We start from the raw sequence: 22,189 nt of genomic DNA, 5'->3' as shown, positions 1-22,189 counted from the left end.
GTGGTCATAAAACCAAAACAAAGGACATAATCACTGAAAAACGATTCCTTTCTATAAAAGGACTTAATCATTGCAAAGGCTGTTCATTTTAATGCAGCAACACAGTTGCATTAAATAAAAAAAGTTCAGGAGGCTATTAAAACTAGACAAATCATGGTGAATGGCTGGAATTATGACCAGGAAATAAAGAAGTACAACCCGAAACTTCTCCATTTGGGAAAAAGAGCCTGGTCTAGTTTTGGAACAATAAAATTAAATGAAGGAATACTAAAAGTGGCAGAAAGGAGATGGTATAAGTAATTGAACATATATATTTTTTATTTTCCATTTCTTTGGTAGCACTATGGCTTACTAAGCTGTGCCTTACTTAGTACAGGCCTGGGGCTCGACCACAGTGCTCGTGAGGTACAAAGCCTAGACGTTCCGCCAGCTCTTTCTGATAGGTGACCACAGGAAACGGACAGCTAAGTGGACGCTGTGCCCAAGCTCATCATCTGTCGTCTCCCGTGGCCCCCAGCCACTGCCAGGCACAGTGCCTTCTTCATCTGGGACTTTACTGCAGATTTCACTTCACTGACTTTGGCCACCAGGAATTAAATATATTTTTAAAAAACAAATGTTACTTTGAGCTGTATTCAGAGCAGTGATGGGGCAGAGGTGACTGAGAGGGAACTGAGGAAAGGGAACCCGTGCGGTTCCCACAGCAGATAATCGTACATCTGATCCAGAAACCTCACGTCCGCTTTCAGAACAAAATAAATAAATGCAGAGATTAAAAACTTATCAATGATGCATTTTCCCCAAGCTAAGGTTCCTTATTACTGATTTAGCTATTATTTCCCTATTGGCTTCTCTCCATTTTCATTCTCCTTCTTTAATGAAATAGCAAATGTTTGTTAGGTATTCATTAGCCACTCAGATAAAGTATTAAGAGATTTTTTGAAGGTTTTCCTTTTTTTTTATCCTATTTAAAACTCACAAAAACTATGAAAAAAGTGCTTAGGTGCTTTTATTCCCTTGAATAGTTGAAAAACCTGGCCAACAACCTTGACTGATGCAAGTGGTGAACTCCAGTGCTAACACAGCCAGTCAATTGCTAAGTTCTAACAGGTCTGTTTTGTTCATACTGCTCTGCACTGAACCACATTATGCTACCACACCTCATGCCCTCAACTTTTTCTAGTATGAAAACAATACATTTTACAGGATGAAAACAATGCATATGTGTGTGAGAAGTAATATCCAAATTCTTGTTTTTATTCTGAAAGTTTCTTATACTACAGGTGTCAAGGTTGGGATTTGAGCAGTTTCAAGAAAGGAGTACAAATATTAATGATAATCCTTGGTTCAGGATGATAACTTGGGTCCCTATACTTAAAAATATGTTATATGTGTTGCCAAGTAAAGAAAGCCTTCAGGCTCTTTAGACTGGCCTTGCTATTCCTCAGCATTGCCCAAAATCTTGTGACAAATGCAAAACTGTGAGCCCCAGCCCAGACCTACGGAGTCAGCATCTATACTGGTTGTAAGATTTTCCAACGCATGTTAAGAATCAGAAAGCAATTCTTTAGGATAGCTTTAGGGCATTGAACGTTTCCCTGCTGAGTCCTGTGAACAGAAGTAGAACCGAGCCTTGCGCCTGCTCGTGCTGCGGACCATGAAAACTGCCTCCGGACCCTGAGTCATCTGCTGTCTGCGGATCATCCCTAAGTTTTCCACAAGTCCTAAAATAGTGCAGGAAAAAGTTCTCTGACCATGTGACGTGGTGTGACTCTGCATTAAATGTGGTGTTTAAACAAAATGAATCATATGTGTGATTTATACTAAGAGAATCATGAATACTGATTCAATACCAGAAAAAGATGTTATGAGATTCACTGGCTTTTCTCTAGATCAGATAAAACCCATTTGCCTTTACATCAAAATTTTTCTGCTCTGACACACAGACAGCAGTCCCGGTCTATCTCAATTCCCTGGACAGATTTCTGTCACCCTGGTACATTTAAATCACAGGAGGTGACCCCAAAGAGAGGCTGCTGCTACCGCTCTTTCTTTTGATAAAGAATATTCCTGACGAGCAAAAGTCCAGGTCCAGATGCCTTTGCATGTAAATTCTACTACACATTTAAAGAAGAAAAAAACTTATTTTCTCACACTATTCCAAAAAACTGAAGAGGAAGAAATGCTTACATACTAATTCTAGAAAGCCATTATTACTCTGATACTATGAAAAGACACCATGAAAAGAGAAAATTACAGACTGATATCCCTCACAAACATACGAAAATCCTCAATAATACATCTGCAAACAGAATTCAACGATATATTTTAAAAAATCACACACCATGATCAAATGAGATTTATTGCAGGGATGCAAGAATACTTCAATATAGCAAATCAATAATGTGATATAAACCCCATCAATAAAACTAAAGGGTAATAATCATATGATCATCTCAATAGATACCAAAAAAGCATTTTATAAAATTCAGTATTCATTTATAAAAACACTCAACAAAGTGGATACAGTGGGAATAGATCTGAATATAATAAAGGCCATATATGACAGACTCACAGCTGAAAACATACTAAACAATGAAAAAATGAAAACTTTTCCTCTAAAATCAGGAACAAAGCAAGGATGCCCATTCTCACCAGAATATTAGAATTCTTGGCCACAGCAATCAGACAAGAAGAAGAAATAAAAAGTATCCAAATAGGAAAGAAGAAAGTAAAGCCATCACTCTTTGCAGAATACATGATTATATACATCCCCGAGTATCATACTTTTCAAAGAAGACATGCAGATGAACCATAGGTACATGAAAATATGCTCAACATCACTAATCATCTGGGAAATCAAATCAAAACCACAATGAGATACCACCTCATAACTCTCAGGTTGGCTACTATCAAAAAGACAACAAATGACAAGTGTTGGTGAGGATGTAAAGAAAAGAGAACCCTTATACAATGTTGGTCATATTGTAAATTGTTACAGTCACTATGGAAACAGTATAAATGTTGATTAAAAAGTTAAAAACAAGCCCTGGCTGGTGTAGCTCAGTGGATTGAGTGCGGGCCTGCGAACCAGACGATCGCGGTTTGATTCCCAGTCAGGGCACATGCTTGGGTTGCAGGCCAGTTTCCTGCAGGGGCCAGTTCCCTGCAGGGGATGCACAAGAAGCAACCATACATTGATGTTTCTTTCCTCTCTCCTTCCCTTCCCCTCTAAAAAGATAAATAAATAAAATATTAAAAAAAAGTTAAAAACAGAACCACCATATGACCCAACAATTCCACCTGTAGGTATCTATCCAAAGAAAATGAAAACACTAATTAAAAGTAATGTTACAGTGAATGTGCACCCCTATGTTCACTGTAACATTATTTATAACAGCCAGGACAAAGATATGGAATCAGTTTCTCTGTCCATTGATAGAGGAATGAAGAAAAAGATGTATATATGTATATAACAGAATATTACTCACCCATAAAAAATGAAATCTTGGATGAAGCTAGAGGCTAAGTGAAATAAGTCACACAGAGAAAGACAAACACCATCCATCACCATTTATCCCTCCTTTACCCTTTTCAATTTCGCCCAAGCCCTCTTTCCCCTCTTTCTGTGCCTATGAGGTGGTTTCTTTGTTTTGCTTAATGCCTTCACCTTTTTCATCTAACCCCACACTCCCTATACCCTCTGGTCATCCCACACTGTTGTCTGTGTCCATGAGTCTATCTCTAATTTGCTTGCTAGTTCAGTTTGTTCGTTAGATTCCACGCATGAGTGAAATCATATGGTACTTGTCTTTCTCTGACTGATTTATTTCACTTAGCATAATATTCTCCAGGTCCATCCATGCTGTAACACAGGTAAGAGGCCCTTCCTTTTTTATAGCCTAGTGGTATTCCACTGTGTAAATGTCCCACAGCTTTTTTAGCCAATCATCTACTGAAGGCATTGGGCTGCTTCCCAATATTTGCTATTGTAAATAATGCTTTACTGTACATACAGGTACACATATTCTTTTGAATTAGTGTTTTCATTTTTTTAGGATATATTCCCAGAAGTGAGATCCCTGAGTCATAAGGCAGTGAGTGCCTCTTTCTGGCTCTGATGATCTGGGCAGGGGAGCCCAGCTTGGGATTGAGACTCCTTGCATCTCAGGGGGACACCCCTGCAGCTGAGCTATCTCTCCAGAATTTCAACCAGTGCCCATGGGAGTGGGGCCAGCCTTTTTTGTGTCTCTGCCCTTCCTACCAGACTCCATGGACTTCTTCTGTAAATCCTTGGTTATAGTCTTCAGTGGGCTAGTAAGAATAATTTTTCTATAATTTAGTTGTAATTCCAGTTTGGTCCTGGAGGAGGTGCATGTAGCTTCCATGCTCTGCCACCACTTTGGAGCTCTCTGGTTATTTTTTTTAATAGGTATTATCACCCACTAAATAGCTATTAAGCTAGTTTGCTGAACATTTTCTGTATTGTGAAATCATGTTTCCATTACAAATCCACATAGCTTTTTATTTCTGGATTGTATTACCATGAAGCCTTTTTTACCTCATAGTTTGTTTAGATGCCCACAAAGTTTGAATTAGTGAAGTTTTAAACAGCTCACTAAGAGCTTGCTTGCAAGCAGATGAGAGTGTGCATCTATTACAAATGGTCACTGAAACGCCAATAACTAGGCTACTCAAAGTAGTTAAGCGCAGTCAAAGCAGTTTCAAAACCTCTGGCAGAAATGGCAATAGAAGCGTTCCTCTGGACTGTCCAATTGCACCTGGCTCATAATCATTTTCACGGTCTTCTCAATAACCTTTCGGTCAGAGCTGTGCGCATGCTCCACACTTCATTGAGCAGCATACTTTCTGCAGGTTGTCTTTTCTTTTCTTTTTAATGTGTGAACAAATATCTTGAGTATGAATTGGGAAGCAAAGCCAACTTAGAAAAATCAGGAGATACCAAGTTTGATTTCTGAGTGTGTGCAAGACCCTAGAAGCTCTTCAAATCCAACCTCTTTTAAAATTGGGAAGACTGAGGAAATTTGGACATATCTCACTATTCAAATGGCCATTAATTCTATCATTAAATGTTTAAAATAAAAGGAGGTCTTTCAAAAATAACCTTTTCTTAAGGTGAAAGAATTAAGCAGCACAGACTGGCAGGGGAGGTCAAGAACCACCTGGGGACTGTAGTCAATGACACTGTAATACCAGCGTACGCCACCAGGTGGGCACCAGACTTACTGAGGGGTCACTTTGTAAGTTACACGAATGTCGACCCACGCTGCTGCATGCTTGCAACTCATGTAACCTTGACTGTGTACTGTAACTGAAAACAAAGGTAAATGATAATCTTGTCTTCTCCCAGCCATGGTTTAGTGGAAGGAACGTTCCTCTAGGTGCCGCAGTGTGGAGGGGGGAGTTTTGATCACTGGCAGAGCTAAAGGATTTATTTTAATGGGGATTTAGCAAATTCCAAACAGGATTGGGATTATTTCTCAACCATGAAACAATGTCCATTTTAATTATTCCACAATTTTAACCAGTATAGGTTTAATTAGGCTATTTAGAAATCATTAACTAAATTGACAGATGTAATTTATTTTTAATAAGTTATAAGAGTATTACAGTGCTACTCAAACAAACACCATACCAACAAGAATTACGCAGGAAAACCTTGGGGCCATTGACATTTTTTTTTTAATTTATTTAATTATTTTTCAAGTACAGTTTTTCTGTCTATTACTCCCATTCCATCTCATCCCCCATACTCCCCCTCTCCCTTCCATTTCCACCTTTCTCAGTTGTTGTCCATGTATCCTTTATATATGTTCCTCTAAATCTCTCCCTTATTTCCCCTGAAATTCCCTCCCCTCTCCCCTCTGGTCACTGTCCCTCTTTTCTCTATTTCAGTGTCTTTGGTTGTACTTTGCTTGCTTGCTTGTTTTGTTGTTTAGCTTCCTGTTAAAGGTGAGATCATATGGTATTTGTCCTTCAACACCTGGCTTATTTCACTCAGCATAATGCTTTCCAGAGCCATTCATGTTGTTGCAAAAGGTAGGAGCTCCTTCTTTCTTTCTGCGGCATAGGGGCCATTGACATTTTTTTAATCCACTCATCACAGCCATGAGTAAGCTGTGTTTCTTGATTCATGGTTGATTATTTTTCACAGACAGCAACACAGACAGCAATCCCAGAATTAGGGCAAAAATAAGGCAAATGTACAAAATATGCTGCAAACCCTGTAAAGCTGGAGTTGGCAAATATATCTGGTGCACTACCAATCTTTAAGGGTATCAAATTAATGTTTTTCTTCCTTATGAGTATATCTACTGCTGATTAGAAAAGTTTAAGTTGTGCATAAATTTTTAGTAAAAATATATTTAATTTCTCTAGAAAGAAAAAAGTTTTCATATTTATTCTATAGTCGAAAAGGGGCTTCTGCCTGTGGGTTTTCCTAGACCTCACATTTTAAAGTAGGTTTAAATGGAATTAATAAAAATATATGTAATAAAAAACCCCAAAATATTCCCTCCTACAGACTCTCATATTCTGAACAAGGTCTGTGCATTGCACAAATGAACAAACTGCTAAACTTGAATTCTCAATATCTTCGAATTCATTAGCTCAACAACAACAACACATTCTTGTGCAATGTTATTGAAAAAGAGAAGAAATGGCCCTGGCTGGTGTGGCTCAATGGATTGGGTGCTGGCCTGGGAACCAAAGGGTGTCTGGTTCAATTCCCAGTCAGGGCACATGCCTGGGTTGCAGGTCAGGTCCCTGAAGGGAGTGCATGAAAGTCAACCACACATTGATGTTTCTCTCCCTCTCTTTCTCCTTCCCTTCCCCTGTCTCTGAAAGTAAATAAATAAAATCTTTAAAAAAAGAAAACAAAAGAAATGGCCTTCTCATATGTGCACCTGCTATAAAATCTGTGAAAAGCCCATGTTTGTTGAGCCAATTCCAGATTTCATGGAACTCCAGCGATGGAATAATTTCCCCTAAACTTTCTTGTGATCCAAAAAACACAAGGAATNCACACATTGATGTTTCTCTCCCTCTCTTTCTCCTTCCCTTCCCCTGTCTCTGAAAGTAAATAAATAAAATCTTTAAAAAAAGAAAACAAAAGAAATGGCCTTCTCATATGTGCACCTGCTATAAAATCTGTGAAAAGCCCATGTTTGTTGAGCCAATTCCAGATTTCATGGAACTCCAGGGATGGAATAATTTCCCGTAAACTTTCTTGTGATCCAAAAAACACAAGGAATCATCAAACTGTCAGAACAAACTTCAAAACAAAGTCATTTTCCTCAAGAACATAATTTCATTTGAACCCTGAGAGCAGTCATACGTTTTCCTGTCTCGCATATAAATGCGGCTATCTGGACGCCCGGATGGTCCTCCTGATTAAATCACAAGCACTTCCTGTGTTCACACGGAGACTCTTCCTCTTGGAAGCGAAGGTTCTGGTTCGGGGGTGACCTAGTTTCCCACTGTGGAACATGTAGCTTCCAGCAAGATTAGGCTTTTCCCTTTTTTCCCCCTCTTCCGTTAATACTTTTTTTACTTTAGAATTGATCTTTCTTATTCTTATAATTAAAAAGCCTGCCTTCAAAATGAGAGGCACACAAGTTATGGTGATATTTTTAAAGGCCGGCTATATGGCAATTTAAAAGCAGTAAAACGTGTGTCATGCTTGTCTCTTTTCAGAGTTTCCAGACTAGTGACTATGTTTTAATTTTGCCAGCAACTCAGAAAAATTCCCAGGGGACCCCTAATTCTGTAGGATCTCTTTTCAATATGTAAGCTACCCAGGGTTTGCATGACACAAATTTGTATTTAACTTGCTTCATTAGGCTTGGAATGCTGAAGGTACTCTATCCTGAAGGCGGGACAAAAGATCAGATCGTTGGATTTCAGATTTTGAGATTTCATAAACCAGTGAAATTTGAGAAGAATAATTTGGGGACATTTCCCAAGTTCATTTTGCTATCAAAAAATCAGGAGATTTTGTAGGAAGAAATCTTATTACAAAGACTGCCATCTGTGGCAATCACACTGGAAGGTTTTAAATGTAGAGCTATTACATTGTGCGCACTTGAAACTAATATAACATGCCAATTATACTTTAATTAAAAAGTGCAAAAAGAAAAAGAGAACCAAATGTCTGTATACACATGTACACACACAGTCTACCAAAGTAATACACATACTATGCCATCATTTCACAAAAGTCAGTTCATGCTAACACAAGGCAAGGGTAAGAGAACAAAGGAGGGAGAAAGGGGAAAGGAAGAAAGAGGGAGGAAGACAGAACAGAAGAGAGGAGGGAGGGATTGAGGGAGGAAGAAAAGAGGAAAAGACAGTCTCTTCAGTTGGAGACATGTCATTTCATGGAGAACCAGTGTTCTTTGTCTAACGGGTTGTATCACTGTCCATGACACGGATGGCTGCTTGGGAAAGCACTTGCTGAGCTTTCTGCCAATAACCTAACACCATTTTTGTGTGTGTTTTGCAGTAAAGAACTTGACCTGAAAACACGGAGAAGAGAAGCTCTTTACCATTAGTCACCCTTTACTAAGCTCCTTTCCTGGACTCGCTGTAATTCTGAAGAAGTAACTCCACTTTCAGAGACTTACTCGCACAGGGAGCTACGTGGAGATCGTCATATGCGTTCCACTTACCCTTTAGGAATGTCATAAGCCTTCGATGCGTTCAATTTGTTAGTCACCTAAAAAATGGACGAAGTAAATGCTAAAATGCTTTGAAAAGTCTTTAGGTTGAACAGATTGGGGAAGGCGTGGCCAGGATGAGGGGAGTTTGAATCCGACCATGGAGCCTACATGGATGAGCATGTTTTCGTGTGTGGAAAAGTGCGAGTTTTCCATTTCCCTTAAATAAACCCAGAATGTGTTCATCTGAATATAACTGGAAATGACTGTGTAAAAAACAGTGACTGACTTGTCCCACAGAGCATTTCATAAAGAGAAGGTGTTAGAGTGAGATTCATATGAATATATTTAAAAATGTAAATAGGTAGAGACCGACGCGTGAGGGCCAACAGGAGATTAAAAGGGATGAGCAGGCTGTCGGTCCACATAACCAGGGAGGACCACAGAGGGGGAGGCCCCCACCGAGGGGCAGTCCCAGAGGTATTACTCAGACCCCTCTAGCCAAGGAGCCCCCTTATTGGGCCCATTTGGAAGCTGAGTCAGAAGCCTGGGAAGGCTAAGCTCCGCCCTTTTCTGCCTCTTCCACGAACTTGGCACAGAGCATTTAAATAGCCTAAGTCATAAAAGAGGACTTTGCTCACTAATTTTTTACGCATATGAAGGCTGTACAATTATTCTCTCACTCACAGCAGGTATTCACTCCAATCCTCTCGAAAGCCCTGAGGACACCAGAGCTCTTCCCTAAAGTGAACTCCTCACAGGTTCTCTCCTGGTGCCCTCGGCTAAAATGGGCGCGCCCACCATCACCACCTCCACCAGCACCCCCCTCCCCTTATCTCACCCTGACATTCATTTAGCATATACTGTGCACCTCACACTGTTCTAAGTGCCAGGATGAAGGACATGGACATCATTCCCCGTTCACAGGCACTGAGACCTGGAGACGGACATGCCAACCCGGGCAGATCAGGGGACGGAAGGGCCGGACACTGGGGGAGCTTATGAGCAAGGAAGGCGGAGGGTGGTGCAAGGTGACTGGACCCACAGAGCCAGTAAAGAGCCTGAGTGTCGTTGCATTTGGATGCAACATCTCCATCTCTGTCTCCCACAGCACTTGGAGCGGGCCTGTCCCGACCACGGCCGCCCCACTTGTCCCTGCCACAGATTCAGGGCCTCTGTCTTGTTTGTGCTCCCTGATGCACCCATTCTCACCCAGCAATCCCCTCGCCCGCCCACACAATGACCACCTTGAACGCAAGGCTCTCTGGCTTACTTTCCTCTCTGTTCAGAGAGGGTCCCCGATGAGGCATTTGCCTGTGGGCTCTGATCAGGGACTAATGAGCATTTCATGTTTCACTGCATAAGTCACTGTGGGACAGGCATTCTAGGGTGGCCCCACTTTCCTAACTGTCAGGGGAACGTCCTCCGAGTGGAAAAACATCAGCACCTGTTCCTATGAGTCACTGAAGCTGTACAGAGACACAGGAGCTCCAGCTCTGCATCCAGAAGCAAGAAACAGATGTGACGTGGGGAGGACTGGTCTCCCCCAGGAACTGTGGGGTTTCCAACCCCAGGTGGGGTCTTCTTCCCTGACTCTGTGCCTGATTTACAATTCCCGGAGAAGTCCCCACACGCAGCTCTCTGATGGAAAGGTAGCAAGTGCACAGAGTATTAGAAATACCTGAGTCTACTATTTGGCTTCATTTTTTGTAAGTCAGGACCATCGTTTTGAAAGATAGTGTCCTTATATCCATCCATTCAAACTCCAGTAGTTTAACTGAGCACAAACAACAGTGTGAGTAGTGAAAAATGTTATTCTATTTCCATCTATTAATATTTACCCACTAGAGTGAGTCTACTGATTTGATGTTGTACGATTCCCGTTTTACTTAACACATTTTAAAAATAATAGAATTTTAAGAATTTGAAGTACTTCAAATATCTAGTCCGGTATTTTTCAAACTGTAAACTGCATTCATGCAATTTAGCGAGTTGAGAATGCATTCAGAAAATGAAATAGGATGGAATAAAAAGGATCAGATTGATGGAAAGGGACACGTTTTAAGGAAATGCTGTTTGAGCTGCGTTGGTAGACGTTGTGTTGAGTCTAAGCCAAGGACGTCATGTGGGTAGTCCTGACCCGATCACACAAAACTCTTAAAAGCAGAGAGCTTCCGGGGCCAGGCCCCAGGAGAGAAAGACAGAGAGTCAAATGAGGAAGGTCTGACCCACAGCCACTGGCTTGAAGATGGAGGAGGCCACGTAACAAGGAAAGAGTGTGGCCTGTAAAGACTGAGAGTGGCCCCCCTTGACAACCAGAAAGGAAATGGGGATCTCAACTCTACAACAGCAAGGAACAGAATTCTGCCAAGAAGAAGAAAGCCTGAAGCGTATCCTTCCCTAGTTACCCTCCAGATGGGACCCTCACCCGGCTAACACCTGGACATTAGCCCCCCGACACCATGGGCAGAGAACCTAGCCATGCGGCATGGAATGCTGACTTACAAAACCATGAGCTGATAAATGGGGCTTGTTTGAAAGAGCTAAATTTGGGGCAATTTGTTTCATAGCAACTGGAAATGTACACAGTACTTCACATGGTCAGCTGGGACAATAAAAGAGAGGAAGAGGAAACAAAACTCAGACGCTGTTTTGCTCTAAATCTTTCCTGATACAAATGAGAAACGTAAGGTCCAAACGTAAGGTAAATCACTTGCAGGATTATACAGTGAGTAACAGACGCAGGGCAGAAAAAGTTCTTTCATTTGCCAGATAAATTAAAGGCCTTCAATTTATCTGAGGATTCGTGTATTTCACATGAAGAGAGAATAGTTTTCTCCCTGCTTACACCAAATCAATAAAATTTTATTATGATTCTTGTAAAATGGATTACTCTCTTATTAAAAAGTAATGATTGTATGCTGTGCCATTTTTTGCTGCTATATTAGATTTTTTCTGTTAGAAAGAATAATTAAGCAGCAGAATCTATTGTCTAGATAAGGAGGCTATAATATATCTTTCCTGGAGTTCTCTCACAGAAAGTATATCGCATACATATGTCCAGGAAGGATAAAAGTTGGATGATTAAAAAAAATTCTAGAGAAGTTACTGTGGCCACTCAGCCACCAAGAGACATTTGAATACCCCAATTTTTCTAGTTCTTTATTTTTTATTAAAAAGAACTTTGAATCCCCAGACTCACAGCTTTAATTTAAATACAGTATTTCAGCCCTGGCTGGTGTGGTAGCCTGCAAATCAAAGGGTTGCTGGTTCTGCTCCCAGTCAGAAGCACATGCCTGGGTTGCTTGCCAAAGGGTGTGTGAAAGGTGACTACACACTGATGTTTTTATCCCTCTTTAAAAATAAATAAATAAAATCTTGAAATAAAATAAACATAGTATTTCACTTAAATATAGTACAGTTCCTCATTGCTAAGTTTAAGTGTAGTACTCAAATTGGCCACAAGAGGGCCCCCAGGAGACACTGAAAAATATCCTTCAATGAAAGGGCATATTGGCTGGTGGATGGTTAGTTGGCAAGGTTTCCTTAAATAAAATTACCTAGGAATTGCATTAAACATATTAATCCACTGTATTGCTTACAGAAACCCCTCCGAATCACCTCTGTGCAGAGAAAGGTGGTATCCTTCTAAGCAACACTGCCAGCTACCTCTAAAATGTCACAAGTGGTTAATTTCACACGCTGTGTCTGCTGCCTCTGACTCATGTCTGCCCTAATCTCGCTAAGGTTCTGTCTCTCGTCTATGAAAATACCGAGTATAACACCTACCTCTCAGAGTTGTTCTGAGAGTGAACTGAGATAAAAGAAAGGAGTTTAACTTGTGCCAGGCATACAGAATTACCAATAATGGTAATCTCAGTTGTTATTGTTCATTACCAATAATACTTTTACTGAGGGATATTGAAATAGATTTGCTTTGTGAAAACAAAACAAATGTTTTGTTTTCAAATGAAAACAAGACCATTTGTTTTCAAATGATCACATTGCTACAAACATTTCAGCCTCAAAAATGTTTCCAGATCTAAGTTAGTAGAAAGGTTACATAAATACAGTAAAGTCCACAATTCAGATGTCCATGTTACCATAATAGACATGCCATTGACATTGATTATTTGTCAATTTGTTTCAAATCCAATAATTAAAAATTACCTAGCGGTAGAGCTAATTTAAAAAACTCACAGTTATTTCTGCAATCCAAAGGCACCATTTAGACTCCTATGACCTAAGCATATCTCTCTATTTTGTGTGGCCAACCTGGTCACTATTTCTCATTTTCTCATCTTTGGAGAATGTGAGTTTGTACAATAAACTGTTTTCTGAAAGCAACATACTGAGTCTTCTTAGCAAGCTAATAAATCCGAAAGGCAACAGAAGGTTACAGACATGTTGAAGGATGGGAGGAAAGTAAACTGAAAAATGGAGACACAGTGATATAAACTTATGGGCTTTTTTAGTTGATTGATTTGTAGAAATCTGCTATTATAAGTTTTAAAAATGGAAATATTCACTTGTCTAAACTGTTTCTTATCAATTTCCATTATTTGACTATTGACATCATTAAAGACATCATGCACATTGCCCATTGAAAAATAAGACTAAATATTTTAATCTGGAAAGAGAAAGCCTGAGAGAAGATATAGGAAGAGTAGATACATAGAATATTGGGAAGGGAAAATACTGCTAGGCCTACATGGATGGAGGCATCTCTTCAAGTTTGAAGGGAAGCAATTTAACCCCAAAACACAGGAAAATGGCTTGACAAAATCATAAAGAAAGCTGGTATGGGAATCAATGAGAAGTCTGATCTCCTGATTATTATTTCTAACTATGGACACTGAAATATCTGAGAAGAAAATTTAAACATCCCATATGGGGGCTGTAGAGATGGTGGATACCAAATAAAATATAACTTCTTTGACATAACTTTGATAAACCCATTAAGACACCGTATCTACTATTAAGGTTTTTGGATATGACTGAACTTCCCCAAAATGAAATAGCACATAAGGCCAAAGCACCCACCCTCTTCCTGGGTAGATTTCTCTTCTCTGTGTATCACCCTCTACCATGTATGGTATGTTCAGCAACTTTTGTCTCAAACAGACCTAAGACACCGACAACCATTTCTGTTACTTACAAAACAAGGATAAAGGCATGATGGACAAATACTGGTACATAAAAGTTGGTAATTCAACTCATTTTTGTTAATGAGTGACAACACTGCAATTAGATGTTCAAGTGTAAACTTACAAGACATTATTCTACACGGGAAAAAGGGGACATTAACCCACAAGACCCTACCCACAGACCCTTTCACGAGGTGGGCTCTGGGTGTGAGTCCCTCTGGGTGTGAGAAGCTGTGTACGAGTGCAGAACAGACCTATCTGCTATGTGTTCTCTCTCCGAAGGCAGTGACCTCCTATTTTCTTAGTGGCTTTGTCAGTTACAGGCTGACATCAACACTGTCTCAACGTCCTGACAGAAGAGGGTCAGAGACCCGAGAGCCCAGAGGGAAAAAGAAAAGAACAAAAACCCAAAACCAAAAATGACGCTGGCCGAAGAATGGTGAAAATGAAAATGGTCCCACCTAAGCTTAAAAGTTGGGAAACCACACACACCACGTACTCCCCTTAGGCCAGATACAGAAGGTCTGCCAGCCTGCTCTCCTATTTAACTTTGCTGAGGGTTTTCCATACGTTTCCATCTCCACGATCAGACCACATCAGAAATGCCCACGCGAAGTGTCAGAAAGACATGCGCATTGTATGAAGAAAGGAGCATTGAACTCCAGATGCACACATTCACAGCGCTCTCCAGACAGACGCCATCTATTCACGTCCACGAAACGCACGGTGCTCACCAATGGTGTAGAACCGCTTCAGTTCGCTCCTGCGGGAAGGATGCTTCTGGGTGTTTGCTGAGTTGTTCTGCTCTTCCTCAATGATGGGCGTCTTGGGTGCAGCGGGCTTGCTGGCTTGTGGCATTTGCTTTCCTGCCCCGGCCAAAGGGTTGAGGCCTGGAGCAGTAACATCCACCGACTGGGACTTTTTCTTCAACCTACGAGCAAAGAAAACCACACGTTGTGACCAGTGACTCTTGGGATAAGCTTGTTTCACCTCCATCTCCACCGTAATTCTTTCTCAAAATGGAGTTATGTTTTATTCAGAAATTATTGACCTTCCTGACAGGATTTTTAATTCTTCAAATATTGCTGAAATTCGTTGAGAAAAATAAATCTCCTGCCCAATCGTTTGAAAAGCTTTCACTAAAATATATTACAATGTCAGGTGTTAGACCGAGCACTTCTCTTTTCCTTTAATCACGGCAAACTAAACTGCGATGCCAAAGGAAATGCACTTGGGCTACTGCTTCTGGTTTGGAAAGGAGTGTTCTTTAACGCTCTCCTCAAGCAGTGGTTAGAAATAAATAATTGCAACCCAGACAAGGATAATGATGTGATTATCTGGGTAATCGGAGGCAGCCAGCACTTTGCTAGTTATTCTATACCAGCATCTCAGCTGTAAAAACGACATAGAGTTCGTATCATTTCTCCCGATACTCTCAGTGACAATAAAAGCATTGCTTGTGTCCACCGTTCAAAGAGCTGACACCAGGCCTATCTCAGAAAATAAAAAGCTACCCATGAAACATTTTCCCCACTCATGCATGAGAATGTTTCTCCTGGTGCAAACATCATGGATAAATGGTATGAGCTAACTTCAAACACTTCCAGCTCCATAATTTGATATTTGTAATGTAAGTGAACTCTAAGCTCAGCCGACTCTTGGCCCTCGGTCCCTCTGGAGGCTGATGTTGTGTCGTTTTGTTCAAGGCCAAGTCCCTAGAGCAAACAAGTTCATCGTTTCCTTTATTAATTATGGCCATCACATCTGAACATCTGCAATTTTCTAAAAGCTCCATACATCTTTACACCTCCAGGCTTTACTTCTATTTTCTGGAAATAAAATATATTTACTTGCATTTTCTGCTCCGCTCTGCGAGACTCAGCTTCAGTGTGGCTCCCTGTAGAGAGCCTCCCATGACATGAACTTGATGGCCTCACGCCACCCCGCAGAGGGGGCTGCTCACGATTAACTCTCAGGGAGCGTCTAGCACTCCAAAGTCACCAGGGCAAGAGCTTCATCAAAGGGATGGATCATTTCAATAGTAAAGCGTCCATTACGGAAAGCAGTGTTTACTTGATTTTAGTTACGTCATTATCGCCTGTATGATTTCTGCTGTATCTATATATAACCTCTATTACCTACTTAATATTTATGAAAACTGACTTGCTTTATCCAAATGGCCAGCAAATACATTCAGAAGTGCTCAACAGTGTTGGTCACAAGAAACGTAACATACCCACCAGGATGGCTAAAATGTAAAGACATGGTGTTAAGCGTAGTGATGAGGAGCAATTAGAATTCTCTGACAACACTGGTGGGAGTGTGAACTGGGTTGACCATTTCAGACAAGTGTCGGTTGTATCTGCTTCGCTGAAGGTGCTCATTCTTTGACTCACCTCTTTAATTCCTAGGACATACCCTACACGGATATGGACGTATTTGCCCATAGACACAGTCAAGCATATTCAGAGAAGCACCATTTATAATACACAGCTATCTAAAGCAACCCAAATGTCTGCTCACGGTAGAAATGAACTATGATAATACTTATAAAATGGGATTTTATACAGCAATGGAAGTGAATGAACTACAACTACCTGCCACAACCTGATGGGTGATTTTTCATAAAAAATAATGCTGGGCAGAAGAAGCCAGGTGCACAAGAGGACATGCTGTGTGATTCCACTTATATCAAGTTAAAACAGAGGCAAAACTACCTGTGATATTAAAAGTGTGTGTAGCATAACTACTGGGGAGTGAGTACATTGATGGAGACATAAACGGGCTTCTGGGATCCTGGTAGGTCTGGATTCTTGGTACCAGGATGTATTTACTGTGTGAAAATCTAATCTACGATTTTTACAGTTTTTCTGGGTATATGTTACACTTCAATAAAGTTTCATAAGAAACTGACAGACTGTTTAACTGACTCATTTCCAATGAAGATTATAATATGGTTACTGAACAGCTTACCTTCTACAAAAAAGGTGACAATAAAAAGAAACAGAAAGGTATTGTGGCCTCCGGCCTCCCGGAGATAGCTAGAGCAGAGTTAATCTAGAGGACAATCCCTTCCCCACTGGGGATGACCACTCCTCATCGCCAACTCCCATCTTTCATGAGCTGAAAGGGACATTCATTCATCCCTCCAATGGCTGCCCTACACCACGGACTGTCTGTTCTGGGCATAGGGGCGCATGAACAAAACGGAGAAAGTGTCCACCATCCCAGAGTCCTCATTCTTAGGGAGGTAGACAAATAATAAGTAAACGAACAAACTAATGAATAACAAACCAAGTAGTAAAAAGCACTGTGGGTTAAATAAAGTGCAGTAAGAGGAACAGTGAATGCGGGTGCACATGCCTACTCACACAGAGGAGAGCACAGGCAGGGCTCTCGAACCCTCACACTTTTGAGAAGAGCCCTGAAGGAAGGAGCTATGAGCATGCCTGGGGAGCAGCATTTAACTTGCTTTTTGTATTAGAGGAACAAGGCGTCAGGAGCACAGAAAGGGGGGAGTGAGAAGCAGGAGGTGAAGTCGAAAGATGGTGCTGGGGGGCAGTGGACTGAAGGCAGATCACATAAAACTTCAAGGTCATTGACAAATAAGGTCAAGAGAGGGTTTGAGCAAAGGAATCATCACACAATTGCCGTATTTTACAAGAATCACTCTGAAAAGAGTGATTTGCTTTGTGGAAATTAGGCTGAAGGCTGGGTCTCCAAGTTAAGCAAGCTCCACGCAAGTACTTTAAAGAATAGCCACCAAAAATCACCTCGTGAACCACACACTTGAAGAAACATGGATTTACTTTGCCCAGTTATCTCCTCGTTACTGTCTCTGTTTTCCTGGTAACACCATTCTTGTCTTAGTCCGGAACTTGTAGGACTGGAGCTAGAAGCTGTAGTTGTACGACATGCAACCACGGAAAGCACGGAGATTAATAGTGACTCATTAAGAAAAGAGTTGCATGTCACCAGGACAACAAAATTAATTTGTCCCAACATAGCTTTCCAGAAAAGCAACTTAGACACACAAAGACTAAGACTACACTAAAAATATCATGCTCCAGTCTATAAATTCTAAGAAACTACTGACAGTTGACCATTTGTTCATCTACAAAAATGTCAATATTCTATAGTTCATCCTATAAACTTTATTTGAAAATTACATTAGGATTTCAATATAAGGCATTTTCTCCAGAGGAAGGGAATGGGGATGCAAAGCAAAGCTACCGAATTGACCGAAAGAAAGCCAGTTGCTCTCCAGTTCTTGGGAATAACTATTTTCGAAACACAAGTGTCATAGGTTTAATCTCAAATTCACATAGCAAAATATTTTATCACCAGAAACTGTATTTTATACTGGCCTGTTTTAGAACTGGTCAGGGTGACTGAGGTCTCATATTGGAGACTTTGTTAATTACAGGCTATGTATTGACTTATATTTGATAAAAGCACCAGCTAATGTAATTTATATGATGGCTTATGTTTGATAATACAACTAATAAAGTTCTACATCACTTCAAAGTGTCTAAGTGCCCCAGAGTCTTTCTACCACCTCTTTAGAACGAGCAAAAAACATGGCTCTAGTTTCCGAAGGTCAAAGGCAGGCAAACATGGCCTTCTGGCACCCTGCGCCTTCTGTTTGCCCTTCCCCAGTCGACACTGGAAGGGTATCATGTCCTCACTGTTGCTACCACAGTCTGGAAGTTGCTCATAGGTTTGCTGGCTGGCGTAAGACAAGACTTGCACTTTCTTAGAAAGCAGAACTGTGTGGGTAATTGAATTACTCCCTTAAAGGTTCTAAAAATGACTACTGCGGTTGACAAGGAAACCTGCTAATTGCTACCTTCAATCTCCAAATTTCATGAAAGGAGAAATCCCTTTGAATTTTGAACAATGCCTTCATTAAACGTGAAAGAAATGTAAATATAGCAGAATGGAATATGTAGGTGTACACGAGATAAAATACCCATTGATAATAAACGAAACACTATAAACAGAGACTCAAACAACCTCTTCACAGGCACCAAAAGGAACTTTGTTCAACGTGCTTTGTATTTCCAAAGAAAAATGAGTGTTGACATCCTGGACGCCGGAAAAATAAAGGAGGTGGAGAGGCCATCCCTCTTGGCCTGACTCCGATAGACAGGTGTCTGGTGTTTCATAATTTTTGCCTCTTCTCGTTGCTCCTTTGGAGCAGATTCCTACTCTTCCCCCCGTGCACTCCAATGTTGGTAACGAAGTCCAACACGCTTTTGAGAGTCAATAGCCTCATTCATAAAATGGGGGATAAAACATACCCAGAAACGTTCTGAGGACTAAGAAAACCTGCTCTGAGGACATGCTTAGCACGCCACCTGCACAGGACGCTGTTGATAGAGGAAGGGTCCGATCTCTTACTAAGAGGATGGAAGACATGACATAATTATGTTCTTCAAATATTCAAGGGATGCTGAGGAAACTGTCAGCCTCTCAGGATCCTTCCCTGCTGCACTGCCTTAGATAAACATTGAACTTGCATGGGCTTCACTACATTTTGTACACAAGTTTCACCTGTTTTGAAGTGTCGATTTGGGGGAAGGAGTGGGAAACAGTAAGGGGACAAGCTGAATGGGAGTTCTCTGTGTCGTGTGCAAGGTGACATTTCTACTGGGAGAGTCCCCAACTCTTTTGGAAAATAACTTATCAATACTTCATTGGGGTGTATCCATCTTTTAGAAAAATCACGGTGGAGTTGACTTAAAACAGCAAACTCGTAAGCAGAGGTTGGGACCAGGGAACCACGAGGAAGTAAAGACAAGAATTAGTAAGGCAATGTGGAGGGTTTTTGACTTTCTTATTTTGTAAAAATAGGGTTCATGCCAATCTCAATAGTTCTCCCACAGGCAGGAGAAGCCCTGTAGGTCAGCGATGGGATGTGAAACCATAGAAACTAGAGAAAAAAAGAAGGGGCAGAAACTTCCTATGCCAACCGATTTAAGCGGAATTACTCTGAGAGTAATCAGCTACATTTTCTGAATTGTCTTTGTGCATAACTTATTTTTGCTTTCCTAGAAACGTAAGAAATCTTCCACTCCTTTTCCACGTTTTTGTTTGGGTGGATATATACATCTTTTGGCTTCAGGGAGTTAACACACACCCCACAGCCCAGGGCTGCACCAGTGGTGACTGCATGTGGCTTGCACTGCCCGCATCAGAGGCTTCTCCCAGGGACCCGGGTCGGTTCTGCATTTCAACAGCTTTCACCAGGGAGAAGATTTCTCTGGGTTCTTTACTTTTAGCCACCTGTTACTATCTGTTATTTACTGCCCGGCATACTCGTGGCCTTCCCTAACCATTTACCTCTCACCCTGTGGACCCTCACCTTCATCCTTCCATTTAAGTCATAACCAAATGATGTTTTTCATCTCTATCTATCAGGCTCTGCACTTTTATTTTTATTAAATTAAAAAATGTTTATTGATTTTAGAGAGTGAGGAAGGGAGGCAGGGAAAGAGAGAGCGAGCGAGCAACATCCATGTGAGACAGAAACACTGACTAGTTGCCTTCCATTTGCGTACTAACCGGGGGCCAAACAACGCAACCCAGGCATGTACAGGAAGATGCTCCAACCAACGGAGCCACACCGGCCAGGGCAAGGCTCTGCATCTTTAAATGGTTTTGTCAGTTTGTCTAAACACCACATGATAAAACTCTACCTGAAGCCTAAACTAATTCCTGATGTGACTTATTTGCATAAGACAAAATGTTTTCAATTACTTTGAGTTCTTAATTGGAATCACATCTTCCTTCCATGTGGAATTCAAATTGTACCTGCATTATAACTACACTTTCCTGTAGCTACCTGGAAAAAGAAAAGAACCTTCTGCCATCCACTTACTGTAGTGTTAGTATACATCAGACAACAGTTGAGAAAATCTATACTATATTTTATATATGCTAAAATATATACTACAACCTACTATAGTATAGTGGAAATATTCCTTAGGTCATAGAAATTTAACATGGCATAACATTAGCAGGTAAAAGCTATGTCTTCATATATTTGACTGTGTACCTTGAGAATAACAGTGGACTGATTAAGACTAAGACAAGGGGGGCCAGAGTTCCTAATCTGGTATATATTTTTTTAACTTAAAAATGTTTTTAAACTTAAATTTTTATTTATTTATCTTTAGAGAGAGAGGAAGGGAAAGGGAAAGAGAGGGAGAGAAACATCAATGTGTGGTTGCTTCTCACATGGCCCCTATACTGGGGACCTGGCCTGCAACCCAGGCATGTGCCCTGACTGGGAATCGAACTGGTGACCCTTTGGTTTGCAGGCTGGCACTCAATCCAGTGAGCTATACCAGCCAGGGCCCTAATCTGGTATTTGCCAGCTGTGTAACCTTAATCAATTTTCTTAACCTCTCCTTGTCTCTGTTTTCTCATATGTAAAATGGAGGTATTAATAATATCATGTCATAAAATTGCTGAGAATTAAATTCATATTTATAAAAACACTTAAGAGACTTGGATGTAATAACTATCATATATGCTTTTGCTTTCAACAAAAATGCAAGCAAACATGATCACTGAGCTTTTATAATATACAGGGTATAGGCCACATACTATATATACATTATTTCATTTATTGATCACTACTACCTATGAGGTATGTATCATATGTGCTATTTGTTGAGAGGTCAATGAAGGTTTAGAGAAAGTGATAAGGCTAAGAATTAGGGAAGCTGCACTTCAACAGGGGCATTTTGACCAAAATGTCACATTTTGGAATTAGGAGATGAATTTCAGCTTTAACACTTATTAGCCATGTGACTTTGGACAAGGACCTGAACTGTCTATGTCTCAATTCACAATGGTACTATTCACCTACCTTAGCAGAGAGTTATTGTGAGCATAATATGAGTTAATTTATGTGAAAGCATTTTGTAAAATTCTACAGAACCCTACAGTACCAGTAGTAGCTATACAAATTCACACTTTCCCATTCATTTGGTGCCTACTCACAAAATGTGCATGTTACACATATCTACATGGACACATGTGAATGGCTGTGCCCCAAAAACCCAAGGCTTGTCGTCCTTCCCAGTAATTTCCAGCAAGAAGACCATCTGTGGCCGCATGACTTATTACTGTTAGCAAAGCTGTCTCCTTGCTTCCTAAAAGAGCTAATGTTAGGGTATTTTTTCAAGCGGTAAAGCTGCTGAGAATGCAGCCTATTCCAAGTTGGATACTGTGGCTGCTGCAAAAACCTCAAGTCACTCACAAAGAGCTTCCGAGAGCAAATGCCTAAAAAATTTTCACATGGCAAAATTAAGGGCTTTTGTTACCCTTCCTGTACAATCTGACTACAAATCA

At 40.7% G+C, this 22,189-nt stretch overlaps 1 protein-coding gene across 2 annotated transcripts in view; it reads right to left on the bottom strand.

Annotated features, from left to right (window-relative positions):
- OXR1 (oxidation resistance 1) overlaps positions 1-22,189 on the bottom strand; it is a 367,132-nt gene that overhangs the window by 160,406 nt on the left and 184,537 nt on the right. For both annotated transcript variants that reach the window (XM_037048379.1, XM_037048382.1), the window contains exon 3: positions 14,560-14,756. In XM_037048379.1, the coding sequence (XP_036904274.1) occupies positions 14,560-14,756 (197 nt within the window). The remainder of the gene's footprint in view (positions 1-14,559; positions 14,757-22,189) is intronic.

Source organism: Sturnira hondurensis, unplaced genomic scaffold, assembly GCF_014824575.4.
Source record: "Sturnira hondurensis isolate 20B ecotype Veracruz unplaced genomic scaffold, ASM1482457v3 Scaffold0006413, whole genome shotgun sequence".
NCBI classification, from domain to species: domain Eukaryota; kingdom Metazoa; phylum Chordata; class Mammalia; order Chiroptera; family Phyllostomidae; genus Sturnira; species Sturnira hondurensis.
Note: the sequence above shows the minus strand (reverse complement) of the source record. Positions and strands in the feature narration are given on the sequence as shown.